Genomic DNA, 19,120 nt, shown 5'->3' with positions numbered 1-19,120 from the left:
ATTAACAGCAAAAGAACTGATTTTTTGTCATAGCTCATTAAGGAGCCAGTCAGGTGTTTCATTCGGACTTCGTGTTCTGGAAAGTTTTATGTATTTAAATAGCACGTCAAACGAACAACGCTTACCAAATAAATACATACTATGTAAAGGAAAAAAAGTTTCGACTTTTTACGTCCGGTACTTCAGGCAGTAAGCATTGTTTCCAACAACAAACGGCCTTCTACATTGCCGAAACGAAATGCGTCGATGCTCAGCTTCAAATCTAGATCACTTTAAGTGTATTTATGTTTAGTTGGCAAACATACTGTCACTGTACAATGTACAAGAGACAAATGTACAGGGCACGGTAGCTAAATTGGCGCAAACTTTAATGGGTCGTCTGTCGTAGCAGGCATGCGTTCGTCCGCCAGTCTTAGTGTAAGGCGAAAGCTAGTTTTTTTAGACAACAAACTAGTCATAGTGCACAGTAGTGCCCCTTTTTGGAATCTATGCGAAGATCATCTATTATACAAACCTTCAGCACCGGATGAACTCCCACTAGGATTGGAACTTCCCTTTTGATCGAAATCGACGGCCTATGTTATTACCAGTTTTCATGCTATTTCTGAAATATGCGAAGAAAACGTGATCAGGAAAACCGGGAGACCTTCAGTGGGGTTTAGATTTAAAGGGATCGAAAATTCAACAGCATGGCTTGAAAAGCTATGTTTGATATACTCTTGTTTATGTTATAGAAATTTATACAATTTTTAGAAAAAAATACAGTTTTAGAAAGGAGATATCGACTGCCAAATTAGGTCGTTCAAATTAGCTCTAACGTTCAAACTTTTCGAGGCGTTTGGTGCTCTTTACCCCTTACGAACATTTTTTCCGTCTCAAGTCCTTTTATTTCTAATATTTCTGACCTGTTCTCTCTTCCGGTTACAGTTTTTGTACGTAGCCTGCTTTAACCCATCAATATGCTTACTTCCCCTAATATGGCTCCCAGTTACGCACCGTTACAATAAGAGGATTACTTGTGATCAAAAGAAACAGTATTTTGTAAATGACTAGCTAGAGGTTTAGGTCCGATGGGTAGAGCTGTAATCGCAGTAGATGGTCATCATATCAAATAAGGATAACCGCCACAAATGACAATCCTAGTAAATTCAAAAAGGGCCGTTTCGGTATCTATCTTTATTCAAGTATAGTCTCAAAGTTCCAATCTAGCAGTCGTATTCTATACTTTAAACAAATCTTCAATAATCAGTTAACGTCACTATCAGTGAACACACATACTACTTTCAGCAATTAGTTAAACTGGAGAACTGAGCAATAAAATTTAAACAAACTGATAAAGCTTAGTTACGAAATGCGCTAAGTGCTCAAAATTTTTAGATGAAAAAAATCTGAAAAAGATGTATGATGCGTCTTCTGATACTAACAGAGACCTTTCGTGTTCACATATAAGGGACGAGTTGGTAAAATCAATCGACAAAATTGACGGTTAGACGTGATCATTTTCGTATGAATCGATCCGTATATAGATATATACATATATGTATATAAGCGATTGGCTAAAACTTTTTGTTTCAGTAGTCCAGGCATTAAAAGCAAACGCGAGTATGTCTAATTGTATTTATTTTCAGATTGACCTAGCTCAAAAGATTTAACTTGCACTACTCACGAAAAACAGTGGCAGCTAAAAATGTTTAAAAAAATTTAACTTGCATAACACGACCGGTTGTGTATAATTTGGAAATTTTGCCTTATAACTCAGTATCAATTTTACCGAGCACTTCATGAGTACAATGTTTTAACTCGTGGGTAGTTTGGCGTTATTTGATATACTCTTTCACATACCCTTGCAGGAAAACCTCTCAAGTCAATTACTGGGTCATGATATTGACCTGGGCGCCAACTCGATGTCATTGCCTCTCGACGAGATCAACGAGTTCGAAAAGATTGTCTTACGTAATTAAATTTCTTCAAGCACGGTGTAACAAGTTGCCCTTTCTTATTAAAATTTGCGCTGTGTGCGCAAGCCTGTTTGCGAACAGTGTCTTCATTTCAGTGCACAAAAAACATGTCTGGAACATGTGACGATAAAGCTCGCCATTGACTATTGCTTTTGCCCCGTTATCATGTTCGAAGAAAAAGGTCTTGATCACACTTTCGCTCTACAAGCTGCATTATATCGACTTTTTGTGAAAAAAGCGGTTACTTAGATGTCGCTCATAGGTTTTCTGATACACAGAAGCAACCATCTTGTTTATTCGCATAGCCAGCAAGTGAAACTGAGCTTCATCGGAAAAGATGATGTAAGTCACCAGCACGTGCTCTGAGCATCAACATATAATCAGTGACTAAAAAACGCTTAAGGTAGTCCTGGATTTCTAATTATTCAGCCAACTATACCCTGTAGTAATAAAATGCAAGTTTCGTTTTAAAATGCGACCTGGAGTGTTCAGTAGGCTAAGGTGTAAAACACAACGTCGCCTTGAGGTTGTTAGATCAACATACACATTGCTTTTTACTGCAGTGATTTTGTGACTTGTTCGTCCATTTATTCTCTCTAGCCTTATTTTATTCTCACATAACACGGTCTTTTCGAACTTTTTGATCACTTGCCCCAGCGTTATTATTGTCAAGGATGATAATCAGCCGTACTCGTAGAAGACTTGCAAAAGTCACAATAAGCGACTTTCTATTTGGATAGTAAATTTCTACGAAAAATAGTGGTACTTTAAGCTGTAAAGTTCGATAATCGCAAACTGCAAACGCTGCTGTGTTTATCATCCGACAGTCTGGTAGTCTTTACTTGTTTACACGTAAAGGTGAAAAGAAACGAAATGGAATACAGGCATTTGGCTCACCTCTCATTGGTATTACCTGCTAAAATGTCTTCCGCGAAGAACGAGGCAGTTGCTGAGTGCTGCCTCTAACATCGGAGCTGTCCGAACGTTTCGTTTGATCTCGTTCGGATGTTGAAGAATGATAGTACGTGTCGACGTCGAAATTTTTTTAGCTGGCAGATGACAGCACCAGCACACCTGAATAGGACGCCTCATAAGAAAGCACCATCAATTATAACAAACTGAATATTTTTTTTAATGAATATTGTGTCTAAATCATAAACCAACTGCTTAGTTCTTACCCGCAAGAGATACTATGTTACAAAGGTACCAAGAGATTTGTGATGTGTTATGGCAGAAAAATAACACGGCCTTAGATTTAAAATATATGTGATTTCATTTAAATGATATAACAAGACCTGTACGTGTTCGTATGCGACATTCCCACTTCGCCGCATACCACTTGTTTAAAATGATATAGGGGCAAATGCTTTCGTCAAAACATTGAGTAAATGCATTCATGGTGTGCGTTAGTTGTATCTTTATCATTCATTCAAATTTTACGGATGTAACATCTAAATATGGTCAACTTACTACAAGGAAGGAACAAACGTGTCACTTATGCAATCTAACAAATTTGTCGGATGGAATGTAAACCAGTGCAAACAGTCATTTGTAATTTTCCTGTGAGGGAAGAGCCCATGCGTGTAAATGCGAATAGCACCTTTCGGTAACATCTTCTAACAAGAGGTTCCTTATGCCCTATGTCGTCTTTATTATAGAACAAGACTGTGACAATCATATGTCTTTCTTTGTAAGATATTTGGTTTTCTTTATAGACATCTTCTTGATGATTTCTTAGGCATTATTTTCCAAATACAGAGTTGTGGTATTAGGTCAGGTTACGGCGGAAATTCGTTTTTGCAGAATCTAGTCGAAAGACTTCTTCGTGCATTCTATATCCAAATCACCACTGTGGTTTCGAAGCTGTAGAAAGGAAGGACTTGAGGCCATAAGAAAAATATGTGTCTATGGGAAGGAGGAAGCGCGAAGAGAGCCTCTACAGTTAAAAAAAAATCAGCAAAAATGAACTTTTCACTTACTGTTACATATGTAAGGGTCTGTTCTATCAGCCATTTTTGAGATCGAGAAAGAAACAATGAGTTAAAATATAGGCAACAGTGTATCAATGTTCTAAATCGCAAATACTGTTGAGCTGTGAAGTCTGATATGTAATCTAATCATAGCAAAAATGCCTATGAAATATTTGTCTATCAAACGAGCACTAAAGGTATAGCCGATGATCCTTAATGTGCAAAAATATACAAACAGGGTGAGACATCTCAAAGACATGTTAATTAATTTCGTTGAATTCAAGCCACTATAGATCAATAGAAAACAGGGTAGACCGCTTTAAATTGACACAGTTTTTGTTACTAGAAGGGAAACAAAATTAACCCTCCCAAGCTGATGAGATTGATTTACAAATATAGAAAATTCGGTACCAGTCATTTTCGCTCTCTGAAAAAATATACATACATAGCTTTCCACCATTATTCCACCAAATCCTCTAGCTGTCTATTTGACAAGTTTTACATAAGCCTCGTCAAAGAAACATACACGGATGAACATATCTCGAATGGCACTAAGCAACCATATAGCTGTCACATTTGTGTTCAGTGCGGAAGGCCTTATACAAGTACTCCACTGATCCCGTCCTCCTTCAGTGTCGTGATTTGTGTGGTTCTTGTTAAATGTTTCTCACAACGAGTGCGGTTCGTGACGAAAGTTTAACACCTATTATACGTCCAATCTCCAACCACTTTTAAGATGTGTAATTCTAAGAAAAAGAAGTGGCATGTCTTCTGTGCACCATCGATTACTTAGAATTCAATCCCTCTGCGCGCTCAACTAACTTAAAAGCTCTAGTTAGCTGCTAGCAACGTTCAGTTCTAAGCTAACAAGGATAAAACTAAGAGCTTTACTAATATATCAGATTCAATTTCACTTTGCGCGCAACTAAATGCCCGATCTGGAACACAATTCGCCCTATCCGAACGGTTGACAAGGTGGCCCCTGCTTTAATGCATCTGATTAGTGTATCTAGTTTATTCAGTTCCCTCGAAGTTACCGAGGCATACAACTCTTCACTCTGCAAAGAAAATACTGATATAGAAAGATAATATATGTCACTTATATTTCAGACACATAATGATATTCATATTCAGACACATAATTCAGGTGTAAAATTCGCTTAAATACCAATAAGTGAGTAAACTGCTTTAGAAGCGGGCTTCAAAATAAAAAAAATTCAAGTAGGTGCTGATTATTACAAGGAGATACTAATTTTATAATACCGCTAAAATGTGGAGTACCAGCATTACAATTATTGTTATACTAACCGCTCGGTACATAATTTAGTTTTACTGCCTGCAGGAAACCTTCTTGGATCTTTTGAAGTATATTTTGTATTAAGTTTGGAAACGTACTTCGGAAAAAATGACCAAACCCATGGCCTGGGCGCTACGTTGACCCCGTGACTCAAGTATCCAGATTATGTCATTGGAATCATTAAGCTTGCAAACTTTTATTTTAAAAACTTTGAAATTCAGCAACCAGACTTGGATAAAGTTATTTAATACGTGCATTTTGTTTTTTATTACTTTTATACATATTCCAGTTTAGTTTGAAAGTCAAGGTAAAAATGGGATCAAATATCACTGCAAAAAATTTTAGAGACAGAAAATTCATCCATCGTATAACAGAATAAGGAATCAATGTTCATAGTATTCAAGCCATGCTAGCTTTAGACATTATACGTAGTGTGAATAAGAAGTGTGTTTACAAAAATACATAAAAACTCTAAACGTTGTAACTGAATGGGGTCAAAATTTATAGCCACAGAAACGACTGTTAAAAATTTCTATTTTGGAGAAGAATTCAAAACACAGTAGAAGTTTGCTGTAGCACAAACATTGGATAATGATATAACCAGAGAAAATATATTTGGCTTACAAATCGGCTTTTCCATCTCCCAAACGGCGAGATTTACGGAAAAGTGTAAGAACAGTATTTGCTGTCATGTTCAAAGATCATAATATTTAGAGTTTACATGAAAATCAGACTTTCCAGAATCTGGCAGTACTGATTTTGTGTTTTTGACCGGCATAGTCTAGAATATTACGGAAACCTTCGATACGGAATATTTACGAAGTTTGTCAAAAGTACATTCAAATATAGCTGCATAAATCTTAACAGTTCCTTTGTGTAAATAAATTAATGTCCCTTAACAACGGTTTACATAGACATAATTGATTTAATTATATGCATGTAACCTTGACTTACTTGCATCTAGAACAGACATCTCGCTTGGTATGGGAAATGCATTCTCCGGGCTCAATAAGGCCTAGACCTGAAAAGGCATCAGTAATGTCATGTTCATCATTGACTGGCCTGCCGTTGAAGCTCATGCACTCATTTTTAGTAGAAGCTGCCGGCTTTACTAAAATACTAGAAGCCACAGAATCGTCCATTTTCACCCTGTAAAAAGATTTTCTGCTCGTATTAATAGTGAGTCATTATAAGCGAGTAAAGTTGTCAGTAAATAAAATTTCAATTCAATTTTTATTTAATGATTATTTATCAAGTGTATGTTATTATTCCGCCGATTTGTGTAAAATATGTGTTAAAAAAAGAAGATCAGAGTAATAATTAGCCATCTTTTGATATCCAATCAGAAATGACGGTAACAAGTTTACTTACTTTGCTTGTTCCACAATGCTACCTGAAAAAGTGAGACTTGCGACATCCATTAAATTGTCGACATTTTTTTTATTTCTGCTTCTCTATTATTTGTGTGCTCCGTCACATTAGACGACTTGCACGTTCGAATTCGAACGAGGGTGCTTTTGAAATTAAGCGCTGGTTCTGCGGCACAGATGTGGCTGAACTCGCAAGGAGCATTAATTCAGAGAATTCGTATTTAGTAATTTAGGTGACCTGGAATTTTGACAAGCCCACTTCAATACTAGCATCGCATTTCCATTAATGTAATATCAAATATGCTGTTATGCTAAGCAAAAATTGTAAAAGCTAAAAACAACAAAATGTGCGCTGTACCATCTATTGGGAGCTAGCTAAAAGCCCGGCGTATGACAGACGAAATTAATAAACTGGATAAAGTAATTTCGGTTATAGTGCTATTGATTATCATCGACTGTAGAGATTAGCCCTATGTGCGTAAATCTCTGTTGTATTCTAGGATGAATAATCTATTTGTAGTTGATTCGTATTACACTTTAGTTGCTTATTTAACTGAAAAGCCGTATGAGGACTGTCTGCTAAGTTTCGAGTTTTCTTGCAGCGCGTCCCACTACGTGATGTTGTGTCTAACTGCCTAACCCCGGCGATTGTTGTTGAAAGAGACGAAGCAACGCGTAACGTCGCACTTCCGTAGCGCGTTTCTCCAGTAAGCGTGCAAAGCAATTGACACTTGTTTTCGCTGGTGATTTGCATCACCGATTTAACAAGCATTTGGCCGGTTGTCAGCGGTGATCATTTACAGTGATTTTAGCGGAAGACATCGTTTTTGTTGGCTGCAGGTTTCGGTTTAATTTCGCGCGTGGAGACACCTTTACCATTGCTTGCTTACCCATACCTATAGCCAGTCCAACCCTAGCAAGTCTGTCACTTGTGCTGCCGCACGAGTTTGTTACGACGAACTATCTACAGCTGTCGTCGTTCACCACCCTAATAGACTCAAGGACCATATAACTTAAGGAGATATAATCGCGAAACAAATCGGAAATCGTTGCCGTTCCATATTAGTGGGCTTTGGGACACCAGTTTTCTTTTTACCGGTGGCTTATAGTTTTACTATTCTCATTATACACAACGACCCGGAGTATTTTGCGTGGCCCTGCCACTGTTCTTCTTTTCCTATACTCTTGTCAACGTGTTGCAAAAAGTTTGCATCAGAACTGGTGCGGTTACGAACGCCGTGCACAACTGCCGTTGCTGCTGTTCGTTTGCTGAAGCTTAAATAGCGTGAAGAACTTAAACCGGGTAGCAGTGCAACCCCGGTACGGTTGCTTAAGGTGAAGTGTGATAACATCTGTCCGTTTTGTTTATTCTACTGCCCCTATTTCGGCTGCCGGCACAAAATGAGCTCCAGCACCAGCGCGGACGTCAAGGCCAACGGAGGCACTAATAATGGTGAGAAAGTAATAGCATGCAGTTACAACAGTAAGCAAACAACGACGTTTGACGCTTCTTTTGCCTATGTCAACGATATAGGTTAACTGAATTTTATAGGTATAGCAGCATTATGGGGCGTACTCTTTTCAGAATATATGGCTGTTGCTTCATTATTTACGCACGCGATACTTTGATAGTTTGAGACAAACAATAGCTTTATTTAACACTGAGTTTACCTTACAAGATTTTGGCAAGAAAATTATCCCATTAGAAAAATGATGCAAAGTACTTAGTCAAAAACACGAGGAAGTGCATGAGAATCGGTGTACATATTGCATTAATGTTAAAAGTACGAGTCGGTTAACGCTAAATAAAAAGTTAGGGGCCTGGAAAAGTCCCCCATTTAGTATCCTAGTTGCTAAATAATTTTTCACTTTTTCTTACGCAGCATTGCACACTATGAGAGCACCAATGAATGCGATGTTGAATACCACTTCATGCTTACTTCCATAAAAATGTTTGTTATTTGTTCTTCTTGTCATGGTTCATGTTAACCTGATTTCTCAAAGGTATCAATAGATATCGCTAGTGCGAGTATTAGAAGGTCCTATCTTGTGGAGTCTGACCAACAGCGGACTCGCCAATTTGAGTTTCTGATCTCTGTGTTTATTGGTTATCATGCCTACATCGATTTAGATTATCTTATGCAGCTCCGCTTATGGAAAGAATCATATAAACTTTATTGAAGCGGGAAATTTTCGACCGAATTCGAATTAGTAGTTACTGTGGTAGAACAGGCTGGATTCTGTTGATCCATATTGGGGTCTGGGCGATTTGGCATTATATTGTTTTACATTCATTGCTAATGTTATTTGTATGGTTAGCAACTTGCATGGGAATAGGGGAAGTTCAAGGCTAAACATGTTGATAAACAATAGCCATGAAGACACATGACGCAGCAATAGGAACAGCAAAAGGCGATATACGGACGCTGTTGTTTGCTGTGATCGAATGGCTAATGATAAACAATGCGACGCCTAACAATATTCAATACGAGTGAGACATCTCTATTCTGGTTCTATACGAAACGAAACACGCGCCCTCGAATCTCTGTGATAGGGCAAGCGTTTTCGTAATATATAGCTTACATCTCTAGGATGCCCATTCATACAACACATGTGATCGAGTTTACGGCCCACAATAGCCTTCTCTATTTGCCCCATGTTTGTTAAATACAACGAATAAAAATGTAGAGCTGTATTATAATTATTATTAACGACGAATCGATTAGCTCGTATGACACTGCAGAAATGAATAGATTTATCATTTGTTAGAATTGAAATACGAGTCTTAATAATCATGAATACATTGTAAGTGTACATTTAAATTTACCGCAGCTTTAAATTTACCGCAGCGCATAGTCTGACTTGATATGCTATCGACTATTGAAATAACGCTCCTTCTGCGTATTTTTAAAGTTGTACTACAAAGATGAATATGATAGATCGACGTAATTCAAGAGCAAGGTCGTAATGGTCAATTACGGTGTTGTCGTACTGTATCGCAGTCGTCCCATGTAACTGGTGAGGCCTTACTCTAAGACCTCACCAGCCAGATGCTCGTGTTATTAATGTGTTGTTTTGAATTCCGGGGAATTCAATTGGTTGTTTTCCTTTCTCAGTTATCATTCGCTCTGTAATGACTGTAAGCTATGCGCACTGGGGTTGGTGTAGTTTACGTTTATTTTTATACATGGGAGTCAAGTGCCGTTACAGTAGTGCTGTATAGTTTACGCCACATACCTTTGTAGAATTTTTGTTCACTTATGAATAGTAATATAAATATTAGGTTGTTACAAGTGAACACGGCAAACTTTGAAATTGGATACTTTTTTTAACTACGTGCTGATAGCAGACAAAATTTGGCTGGTAAGTACTTAGTTTTCTCGTTAGTGGGTTTACTCTAAAAATAAATTTAGAAGGAAGAATGTCGTTTAATTTCAAGAAATAATCTCTCAGTGGTTAATTTTTTGTTTCTCCAAGGCCGCATCGTTGTGAAATTTCGTCAAAAATGGTAAAGACGTTAGGAGAAGAGGCTCTGAGCGAACGCACTGTACGTGAACGATACAAATGCTTCAGAAACGGAGACTGGAGTGTTGAAAGCTAGCTAGGAGACCAGATGTCGGAATCCGAAGGATAGAAACGCATTGTCTCAATCAAAAAGACTTTTCATGTGTCTAAAAGCTTTGTTAGCCGAAACTGATATTTTATATATAACCTGCTATCGAATTATAATCCAAATACTGAAAGTGCAGAAAGTATTTAAAAAAAGAAAGGGTTCCCGTGAGTTGACTCCAGGCCAGTTGGAAATGCGTGTGGTACCACGTGCAATTTGAACTTAATCAACCCGTCTGGAGCATATGGTTGCGATAAATAAGGCATGGTCCAATTTTAACCGCTAGTAAGAAAGGAACCAGGCAAAAGATGGCGTCGTTTACAAGAAAAATCGTTTGGTGGCAGTGTCAAGCAAATGTGTATATAAGGTAAGAATAGTTGGAAAGAACATTAGGAGCACCGGTTAGTGTGGAATACTCAGCAAACGTGAAACAGAGACTTATGGGCCGTTGCTACGACAACTGAAAACACGCCGTCCGGTTACTTGATAACAGAGCCAGACTTCATCGCTATGCCTTAATTACTTCCTGGATTAAATTATTATTATTATCCAACGTTGGCTTCGACCGGCCATTTTCCCAGCCTAAATCTCTGTGATTACGGGCTTTTTTATAACCTAAGGAGGGTAAGCTGTAGGCTAGCAGAGCATGTCTACTGATTTACTTGGAGAACTCATCAATAACGAAGTCACATATGAGAACGCGAATGGTAGGTATATGGCTATCCAAAAGGTACCGGGATTGGCGTGAATAAATAAGACATGTAACACATAAAAACCAAATTCTAGCTTAGATAGTGTTTAAACTTTGTTTGTTTCAAAATCCACCAGATTCGCCTATAACAGTTTAACTGGAGCAAAGTAATAACTAAACCAACGCGTAACTATATGATCTAAACTGAGATCATCGCAGGTAACGAGGTGTCCATAGCAAATTTTTTACTATTATCGCGGCGGATATTAATAAATATAAAGTTGCACGGTTTCAGCTAACCGAGTGTACCAGCTATTCTCCATCCTTATAAAGTTTAATGAGTATTGACTGACTGACTTGTAGGACCTATGAAGGTTATTTAATTCATTAAGTTGAAGGGAGGAAATATGCAAGAACTATAGATCTTAAGTGAAAGGGGAACGTGTTGATGGCAAACAATAGTGTCGCACTTGATATTGCTCAGCATAAATTAATTCACACCAGGCTTGATTTGATATTTCTATGAAAGGAGTCACGGCTGGTCACAGACCAAATAACGTATAATAGCTGATACAGCACGACTATGCGTATTTGTAAATAGAATCGATATCCTACATTATGAGAGTTGGAGAGTACAGAGAGAACAGAACACTGTTTTTGATCAAATTGAAAACTCTAAGTACTATATTATTTGTGTTTAGGGTAAAAGAGAAAGTGCTCCTTTTATGAATGACACTTCAACACCGGTTACAGACACGTAAAAAAATACTGGCTAAGATAATAAAGATAATAAAAAAAATATATGATGTATCAGTCGGTAAATGTCCTTTAAGTAAGTGCGTGGCATTTTTTTTCATTAAAAAAATTAAATAGTAAAAATGGGAAGTAGTCTGTCTTGCTATTAATCGAAAGCTCAGGATAAGACAAGTCTAAATAGCCCCGTGTTGCTATACCTAAAGATACGTTTTGACGCTAAAAAATCGGGGAAAAACGACAGCAGCGCTTCAAACTTACTAAACAAAGGGCGTTTAGAGACATAGCGCCTTTATCGCCTCCATATATTTGTTGAACGGCGTGATGATGATAGCCATGAGAACTGTCGTGCATATCTTAATGTGGTCAACAGTTCGGTGGTTTTCTTCGCTAATCAGTGTACAACTAGTTAATGTTGTACCAACTAACACATATCATTTAAAGTATCTGACGTGTGTCTGTTCTACTATAATGATCATCATCAATACTGCAACTGCAAGATAGGTAGTGGCCGCGATTAAGAGACTCCAAGTTGTAGGGGCCGAGGCAAGCTACGGTTTTGTGAGGAAAGCAAAGTTGAAATTGTACAATTCGTTCTGCTGACTGAATAGCACTTTTTTTAACTTCTTCGTAGAAGGAGTTGTTCATATTACCAATTAAAAGCAACCGTTTAGCGATATGATAACAGCGATCCGCATTATTGTTGTGCGGGCCGCCACCCAGGCCGCCATTACACGGCGAAAATTGATACAGGAGTCATATGTAAACGTACACAGGTTGGCCAGGCAATGGCCAGCCGTGCGAACTTCAGTTTATAGAAGTCACCCTCTCATAAATACAACTCTTCAGATACAGCATTATTATAGAAAAAGGGCATAATATGGATATTATTGATGCAGGACTTCAGAACTGCACATTTATAATAATGCCGTCACTGTCTATCGAAGTGATCGCAACCCTCAGTTACATGTCAAAAGGTTGGGTTTTAGTATATAATCTGTATACACGGTAATAAACAAATGTTCATCGAAAAAGAATACAGGACGTTTGTTCTAATGCCCGATTTGGTTGTCATTTGGCAGATTGGCTGGTGAGAAACAGTATAACTGCAAAAATTAGCACTTTTTTGACGTGAAACCTGGAGCTATTGGCAGCGTTGTGAAATGATTAAACGATTATTATGTCAATTTGCACTTGTATCCATGTTGAATCTTGGGTGGTATTACAAATATTTTATGTGCTGTCGTTACATGCATTATAAATATTTGATGTAGGTGTTATGCCACCGTCCGCATTACCAAACAATGCTACAGGAGCGGGCGTACCTCGGAAACGCGCAAAGAGAAATTCAAGAACGCTATCCACTGGTGATGCTTCAACGGTTGAAGCAATCTTGCTAGCCAAAGCGTGCCCTCAGTTAAAAAACTCTCGGAGAAGCCGTGCCGGTAGAGGTAGAGGCGCTCCTAAAAAAGGTAAATAAACATTCGATAATATTTTATCCATTATATAAAAATCTAGTCTAGGCGTGCGCATATTTTTCAACAAAAGAGAAACAAGTACAAGTAAATAAAAACTCTCAATGCTGATTCTACAGAACGGTAGTTGTAAGCGCTGTTTACCTGCCTGAAAAAAAGCCTTAAAACTATTTAAATTTTTTTTTGTTAAAAAACCTGAAGTCCTTTACCATAGGTAGTTTATTAGATGTTACTTAATTTTTTACTGATTTTGAATGACAATAGGTAGCTTTTACGAAGATTCGCACGGAATGGCTATTATAGTTGTGGAAAGAGTAAAATATAATGTTAGTTTAGTAGTTTACCTTTTGTCCTTAGGATGTAAATAATTCAAAAGGCTACTATACAAAAGTTTTAGGTAAAAAGCCCGAAGTAAATACTCTCTGTGCAAAGGATCAAGTTTATTTCTATATATGATGTAATTATGGAACTTAAGTAAAAAAATCAATCAAATAGGTTGCCTAAGATATAAAGTTTACTTACGCGTCAAGTCCACTAATAATTCTGTCTTAACCCTTTATGACGCCAATGTTTTTTTTGTAAATTGGGAGTCATAACTTTTACTTCATTTGACATTAAATAAAGTGGATAAAGCGGACACAAACAACAAGGGGACTTCATTTAAGGTAAGGACTGCACCTTTTTATGCCACAGATTTTTCAGAAATCAGAAAACTGATTTTCAGTGCCCAGTACCTAAATAGTTGTTAGCGCTTATGAATTTGGGAGAAGTATGATCCAGTTCTCAACAAAAACTGAATATATATATCTGTTGAGTACTTCTTAAACCCTTATCTTGACTAAATCCTAAGTAAATCAGTTAAATTTTGAACTCTTAAACTTTGGTAAGTTTTAAATAAATAATATTGTAGAAATTGTTATTTAAAGTCGGATTGCCTTAAATATGCTGCATAATAATTCAAATTAAACCTGCTGCAGTGCACGAGCACACGAAAATATGAAATTTATGCAGGACCATACAAATGGTTAAAGTATTAAGCCTACAAGCATTTTTATCCAGTATCGCTTGCAAAATATTAGGTAAAAAACAAAGGAATTCTACAAAAACGCATAGCCTCAATGTACAGATTTTTCTAAAGTCTTCAATATTGGTCCTAAATGAAAAGTTCGTTCGTAGTTGAACTGTTTCTATTTAGGTGAATATGTCCATACCGAGCTTAAACGCATGAGCTGGACAGTAATAATTAAAAAACAACTATGATATACATTGATTCTTTACTTATAGTAATTCTACATACATTTTCTGTCTGTTAAGGGCCCCCTTATAGCGCATTAGAGTATAAAATTTTTCTAATGCTAATCCCTTATTTGGTATCCAGAAGTCTCTATGGAATAGGGGTAGAGGATACGGTCAACCATTAAATTTTTATTTCGTTAGTTTTAACCATTCAAACGGGTGACTTATCTGGTGGTACATGGCATTGGTGGGATTTCAGTTTTGCTTGGTGGCTAAATTTAGGTGTTTTGTAATAATCGCATAGTATTGTCCAGTATATAGATAATCAACGGGAAATTATTCCTACGCGTTTGAGAAAGAGCAATTATACCCTTCGCGTACGATTCAACTGTGTTTACGTTGGTGATCCTAATGCGTCCCAATAAAAAAATACTATATGAGATATTGTGTGGTTTTGGAAGTGTGGTATGTATCTTTTCGTTGTAACCACCTTTTGTGTTGGACGAAAAAAAAATGGTCTCATTAGTTAAATAAAGAGCCAGTGCTAAAAAATCTATAATTCCCGTCAAGCCAGTGTAAGAAAAACATGTCAGCCACTTGTATGAAATTTTCGTGAAGTGTTTTGAAGAGGCTGTTAGCGATGGCACAAATTTATTGAAAAAGCCCATGTTCTACAAAAAGTCGGTATTGATATATCTTACTTAGTTCGCGAATTTTGATATGATATTTAAAATATCTGCGAAACATTTGAACCTTAAGAGCACGCTTCATAAAATGTATATGTTAATAATAAAAGAATACAAACTTAAGTAACAAGTTTTCGCCTTTATTTCAAATTTTTTTTGTCCTGTTTTCGCTAATTTGTTGTTTACTTTTTATATACTGGCAATCATCTTCGTAGCATCACCATCGACACATATCAGCGATTAGAAACATGGTAGGTAAATTGTTTCACGAAAATGTTGTGCCTCAATAAAATATGGCGTCTTTGTATTTGTTGGGCTTCAGGGGGTGCCGGAGGCAAGGGTACGTGGGGCACTCCTGGGTCAGAAATGCAACCTGACGTCGTCGACCAGCGTGACCCAAATTACGATTCAGATGGAGAGCGCGAAGATAATGTCGAATTCGAAGCAATAGCACCCGCTGTTCGACCCGAAGATTTGGAGAAGGTGGCTGGCCCATTGATTGTAGAGTACTTCGAACACGGCGATACCAATGAAGTTATTGTAAGTTATGCATTTATTAAGTTGTTATATATATCCATCCGAACAGCATTTCGCAAACTCATGAGTTAACTAATACTCTTTCAATCGATGCCTAAAAGGTTATTCGGAGAACGCCAGAAGACCACAATTACGAGGCTTTAGGGCTAATCATGCTTGTGACGCAGGTTTACACTTATCAACGCTTTAATTAAATTTGAAAACTTGACATAAAGAATAAGTATCCTATTTACGTATTATATAAGGGTTATGTCAGATTTGTGAGCTATACTTATACACATTTTCTAGCAATATCGATTACTAATACATTATCGAAAATCATACAAAAACTCGCTTGCGTTTTAAGCCTACACTGATTTTGAAGAGCGTATTACTCCGGTACTAATGGATATACCTAGTAGATTGTTACTAGAAAATCCGGTAAATATGATGATTGAATAGCTTTTCAAATTGTTAGATTAGAATGTTGTTTTTGAAATGTGTTAGAGGCCTCATTTTCTAACACATGCCTCAGCGCTCTGGCGGCTTCTAGATTGCTATGTACCTACCATTCCCGTTTCCACATGTAGTTTATCTATGGCTTCTCGAAGCGAATCGATAGTGGTATATGCTTACCTACAATTGCTCTTTTTAAGGCATGGAAAGGCCCGAAATTACACAAGCTTTGATGGGGAATAAAAGCAGATTGAAGCCAACATTGGATATTCGTTTGCTGAAAGTATTCGTTGCATAGTTAGTAAAAAGCTATACAAATTGTACATACGGACGCATCAAACGCATGGTTAACTAACAATAACTGTTGCAAGATATCTGTAATGTAAAACTGTGAAGGTTGTATTACGATTACCACTAAGCGCGGTCCTTCGCACCGGGCCTCCATAAAGTGCTCTGGTGATATTTCAGTCAGCAACTTTATGGCGCTCTTGCCTTCTACATCTCTTTACTCCGAAGGCTGGGTTGCTTTATATGCATTATGTATAATCTCTAAAGTGCCAAAGTAATACTCAATTAAATCAAACATGAGGAACGTCGAAGCGGCGCTTTCATTTTCGGTAGCTCAATTACCCCATCGAGTCACTGTATTTTTATCGAATGGTGTTAGATGGAAAGGTGTCTTATTATTGAAATTGCTTTTACACTTAGATGGCTAATTTTTATGAATGTTTTACATATGCGTGCATCTTCGTCGATCACATCTTTGTCAACTTACGACACTCTTCTCTCATTCTTCAGATGTCATTGGAAGAGCTTAATCTTAGTGAAGTACGCGCTGACCTCGTAGCACTGATAATTCAGCTTTCTCTTGAGCGGAAACCTTCACACCGAGAGATGTCATCCGTACTTCTTAGCGATTGCTATGACAGGTAATTACAGTTGTTGAATTCTATGACCTTTTGTTTCGAGATTACGTTGTGTGATGTTGACTCCTTCACTTTCTAATTCTTGTTAAGGTGTATCTTGTTGGTACACCGCTTTTATCAATAATAAGAGTACGAGGGATTACTACATTGCTTAAAAACAAGTCTGTAGGGCTCGCAGTGTAATAGTTAGCTGTAAATAGCGTTTAGAATAGGATAGGATCTTTAGGATAGGACTTTCTACTTAATGTACAATTAAGTGTAAATTTTTTGTTTAATCTTGTTTAAAATATTAAAAAAAAAATACGCTCTACGTCTTTCTTCTTCCATACCGCCTTATTAAATGAATTCCTAGGTTCGGTACATTCCTGATATAATAAATTTGAATATGCTTCAAGTACGAGGATCAATGTACGTTTATATTTATATGTTTTTTACTATAATCCGTAATATTGTATACAGGGTGCTTGAGGAAAAAGACTATGAAAATGGATTAAAGCTTCTTCTTGACTCGATTGCTGACATCTCGCTTGATACGCCGGAAGCTGCAACGGTAAGTATAGCTTAGTGCGACATTCTTAAACGCTAAAGATTTTTTAATGCGCTTCCACCCTAATTAAACTACCGTTCCACAGTTTTTTACGTTGTTGAATGCACACGATTTTGAGAACACTAGGACCTTTCGTTAAAACTAGAACGATCGGAACGGCGTATCAAGCTCTGTTTTGAAAACATGTAAACATAAAAGTAGAGTTACAGTTGTAACAGAAATAAGAATAGGTAGGTCAGTAGATATACATGCACAAAAACAACATGCAAAAAGTAACTTTTAAAATGTATTTTCTATTTTCTAATGATATCGTCACATAATTTATTGTCATACAAATTTTCATTGGCTGTTTTTAAATGCTGGGGTTTGCTAGCGAAAGGTGCCTATTATATAGTTCGCCTATAGTACATTTTCGTCCTGTAACAAATTTTTTCGCTCCATCTCACCTCATTAGAACATTTACTTGGATAAATCGACATTGACGAGATACTTCGCCATTGTAGAGAATGATAAACACATTCAATGAAAATCATAGTCATTATTGGTATGGAGATACTACCGGCGTAATTCACTTCCGTTTCTCATTAACTGTAGCTCTACTTTTCACCCAATGTATAATATATAATTAAAATTACGCACAATGCTCAAAGGTTTTGCTATAATGGTGAACGTATGCATAAAAACAAATATGCTGTATGTCGTATTGCGACTGCACAACACACAAGAACATTGCATACCCCGTGTCGTACATCGTGTCGAACATTTCTACCCTCAAAACTACCCTCAGATATGCGAAAGGAAATTATGCAGCAATAAAATATAACCTGGACGGAATAGACTGAGAGACATTCTTTTATGATTAGAGGAACTTCAACCTCACTAATTCACGGCTCATGATATACGCAGTATCCATATCATATCCAAATTTGGAAACCGAACGACTTGAGATTGCATACGTAGACCGCGCTGCTTTTAGATGTCAATGCGAGGAACAAAAAGTTAAGAATTCAGCTGGTTTGATATATTCAACGTCATTTATAAATAGATCGTTGAACGTGTCAAAAAGCAACTTCATGTTCAACACAATGGAGACGAATACCAGATTTCACAACAAAAGGTTGTAACCAGAAACGATGTGCAAATGACCTATTCCTATAAAAAGCCTTCCATCCGCTGTGCAAGCAATCATAAAATCACGTTTATATAAACATACATATATATATATATATATATATGTATATATATAACCCATCCACAGAGTGTATTCTATGGCTCACAAAATTATGTTTATATCTATGCGGGGTTTTACCTAAAAAATGCTGTAGTGGATCGGAAATTTCGCGGCTCGTTGTGTAGCTGATGATTGCCTGGCGCCCAAGTTTCTACAGGAGTCATCGCACGAGCCCGATTCTTTAACAGATAAGGCTCGGGAGAGCTTGTCTCACGCCACCGCTCTTCTCAAAATGCCTCACGGAATGGTTCGGCTGGATAACGTTTGGGGGACTGGTGGCGGTGAGTAGTTAAAAGACATTTGACTAATTCGAGCTCAAAAATTCAAATATTTCATGACTCCATTTATGTTAGTATGATACACGTCTAATTAAACTTTGCTTAACAAATATTCTAAGT

At 37.2% G+C, this 19,120-nt stretch overlaps 3 protein-coding genes across 9 annotated transcripts in view; 2 read left to right on the top strand and 1 right to left on the bottom strand.

Moving 5' to 3' along the window:
• Positions 1-1,986, top strand: part of LOC111269946 (nose resistant to fluoxetine protein 6) — a 93,685-nt gene extending 91,699 nt beyond the window's left edge. Inside the window, exon 16 of the mRNA XM_022849879.2 lies at positions 1,851-1,986. Coding sequence (XP_022705614.1) covers positions 1,851-1,882 — 32 coding nt within the window. The 3' untranslated portion in view covers positions 1,883-1,986. The remainder of the gene's footprint in view (positions 1-1,850) is intronic.
• Positions 1-6,748, bottom strand: part of Dtwd2 (DTW domain containing 2) — a 20,750-nt gene extending 14,002 nt beyond the window's left edge. For 2 of the 4 annotated variants that reach the window (XM_022849883.2, XM_086972296.1), the window contains exons 1-3: positions 6,597-6,747; positions 6,180-6,374; positions 2,872-3,045 (exon numbers count right to left, since the gene is read on the bottom strand). In XM_022849883.2, coding sequence (XP_022705618.1) covers positions 2,872-3,045; positions 6,180-6,374; positions 6,597-6,646 — 419 coding nt within the window. In that variant the 5' untranslated portion in view covers positions 6,647-6,747. Of the gene's footprint in view, positions 1-2,871; positions 3,046-6,179; positions 6,375-6,596 lie in introns of those variants that run through there. The other 2 variants (XM_022849884.2, XM_022849887.2) reach the window with 2 other exon arrangements.
• A 260-nt stretch (positions 6,749-7,008) lies between these two features.
• Pdcd4 (Programmed cell death 4) overlaps positions 7,009-19,120 on the top strand; it is a 30,541-nt gene continuing 18,429 nt past the window's right edge. For 2 of the 4 annotated variants that reach the window (XR_002686015.2, XM_022849873.2), the window contains exons 1-7: positions 7,020-7,069; positions 7,198-8,048; positions 12,924-13,121; positions 15,369-15,586; positions 16,817-16,947; positions 17,404-17,494; positions 18,817-19,003. Coding sequence is in view for 3 of the 4 variants with exons in the window: in XM_022849873.2 (XP_022705608.1) it covers positions 7,997-8,048; positions 12,924-13,121; positions 15,369-15,586; positions 16,817-16,947; positions 17,404-17,494; positions 18,817-19,003 (877 nt within the window). In the remaining variant the exon portion in view is untranslated. Of the gene's footprint in view, positions 7,070-7,197; positions 8,049-12,923; positions 13,122-15,368; positions 15,587-16,816; positions 16,948-17,403; positions 17,495-18,816; positions 19,004-19,120 lie in introns of all 4 variants that reach the window. The other 2 variants (XM_022849874.2, XM_022849875.2) reach the window with 2 other exon arrangements.

Source organism: Varroa jacobsoni, unplaced genomic scaffold (genome assembly GCF_002532875.2).
Source record: "Varroa jacobsoni isolate VJ856 unplaced genomic scaffold, vjacob_1.0 scaffold_1425, whole genome shotgun sequence".
NCBI classification, from domain to species: Eukaryota; Metazoa; Arthropoda; class Arachnida; order Mesostigmata; family Varroidae; genus Varroa; species Varroa jacobsoni.
The sequence above is the reverse complement of the archived record's forward strand: the minus strand, read 5'-3'. Positions and strand labels throughout refer to the sequence as shown.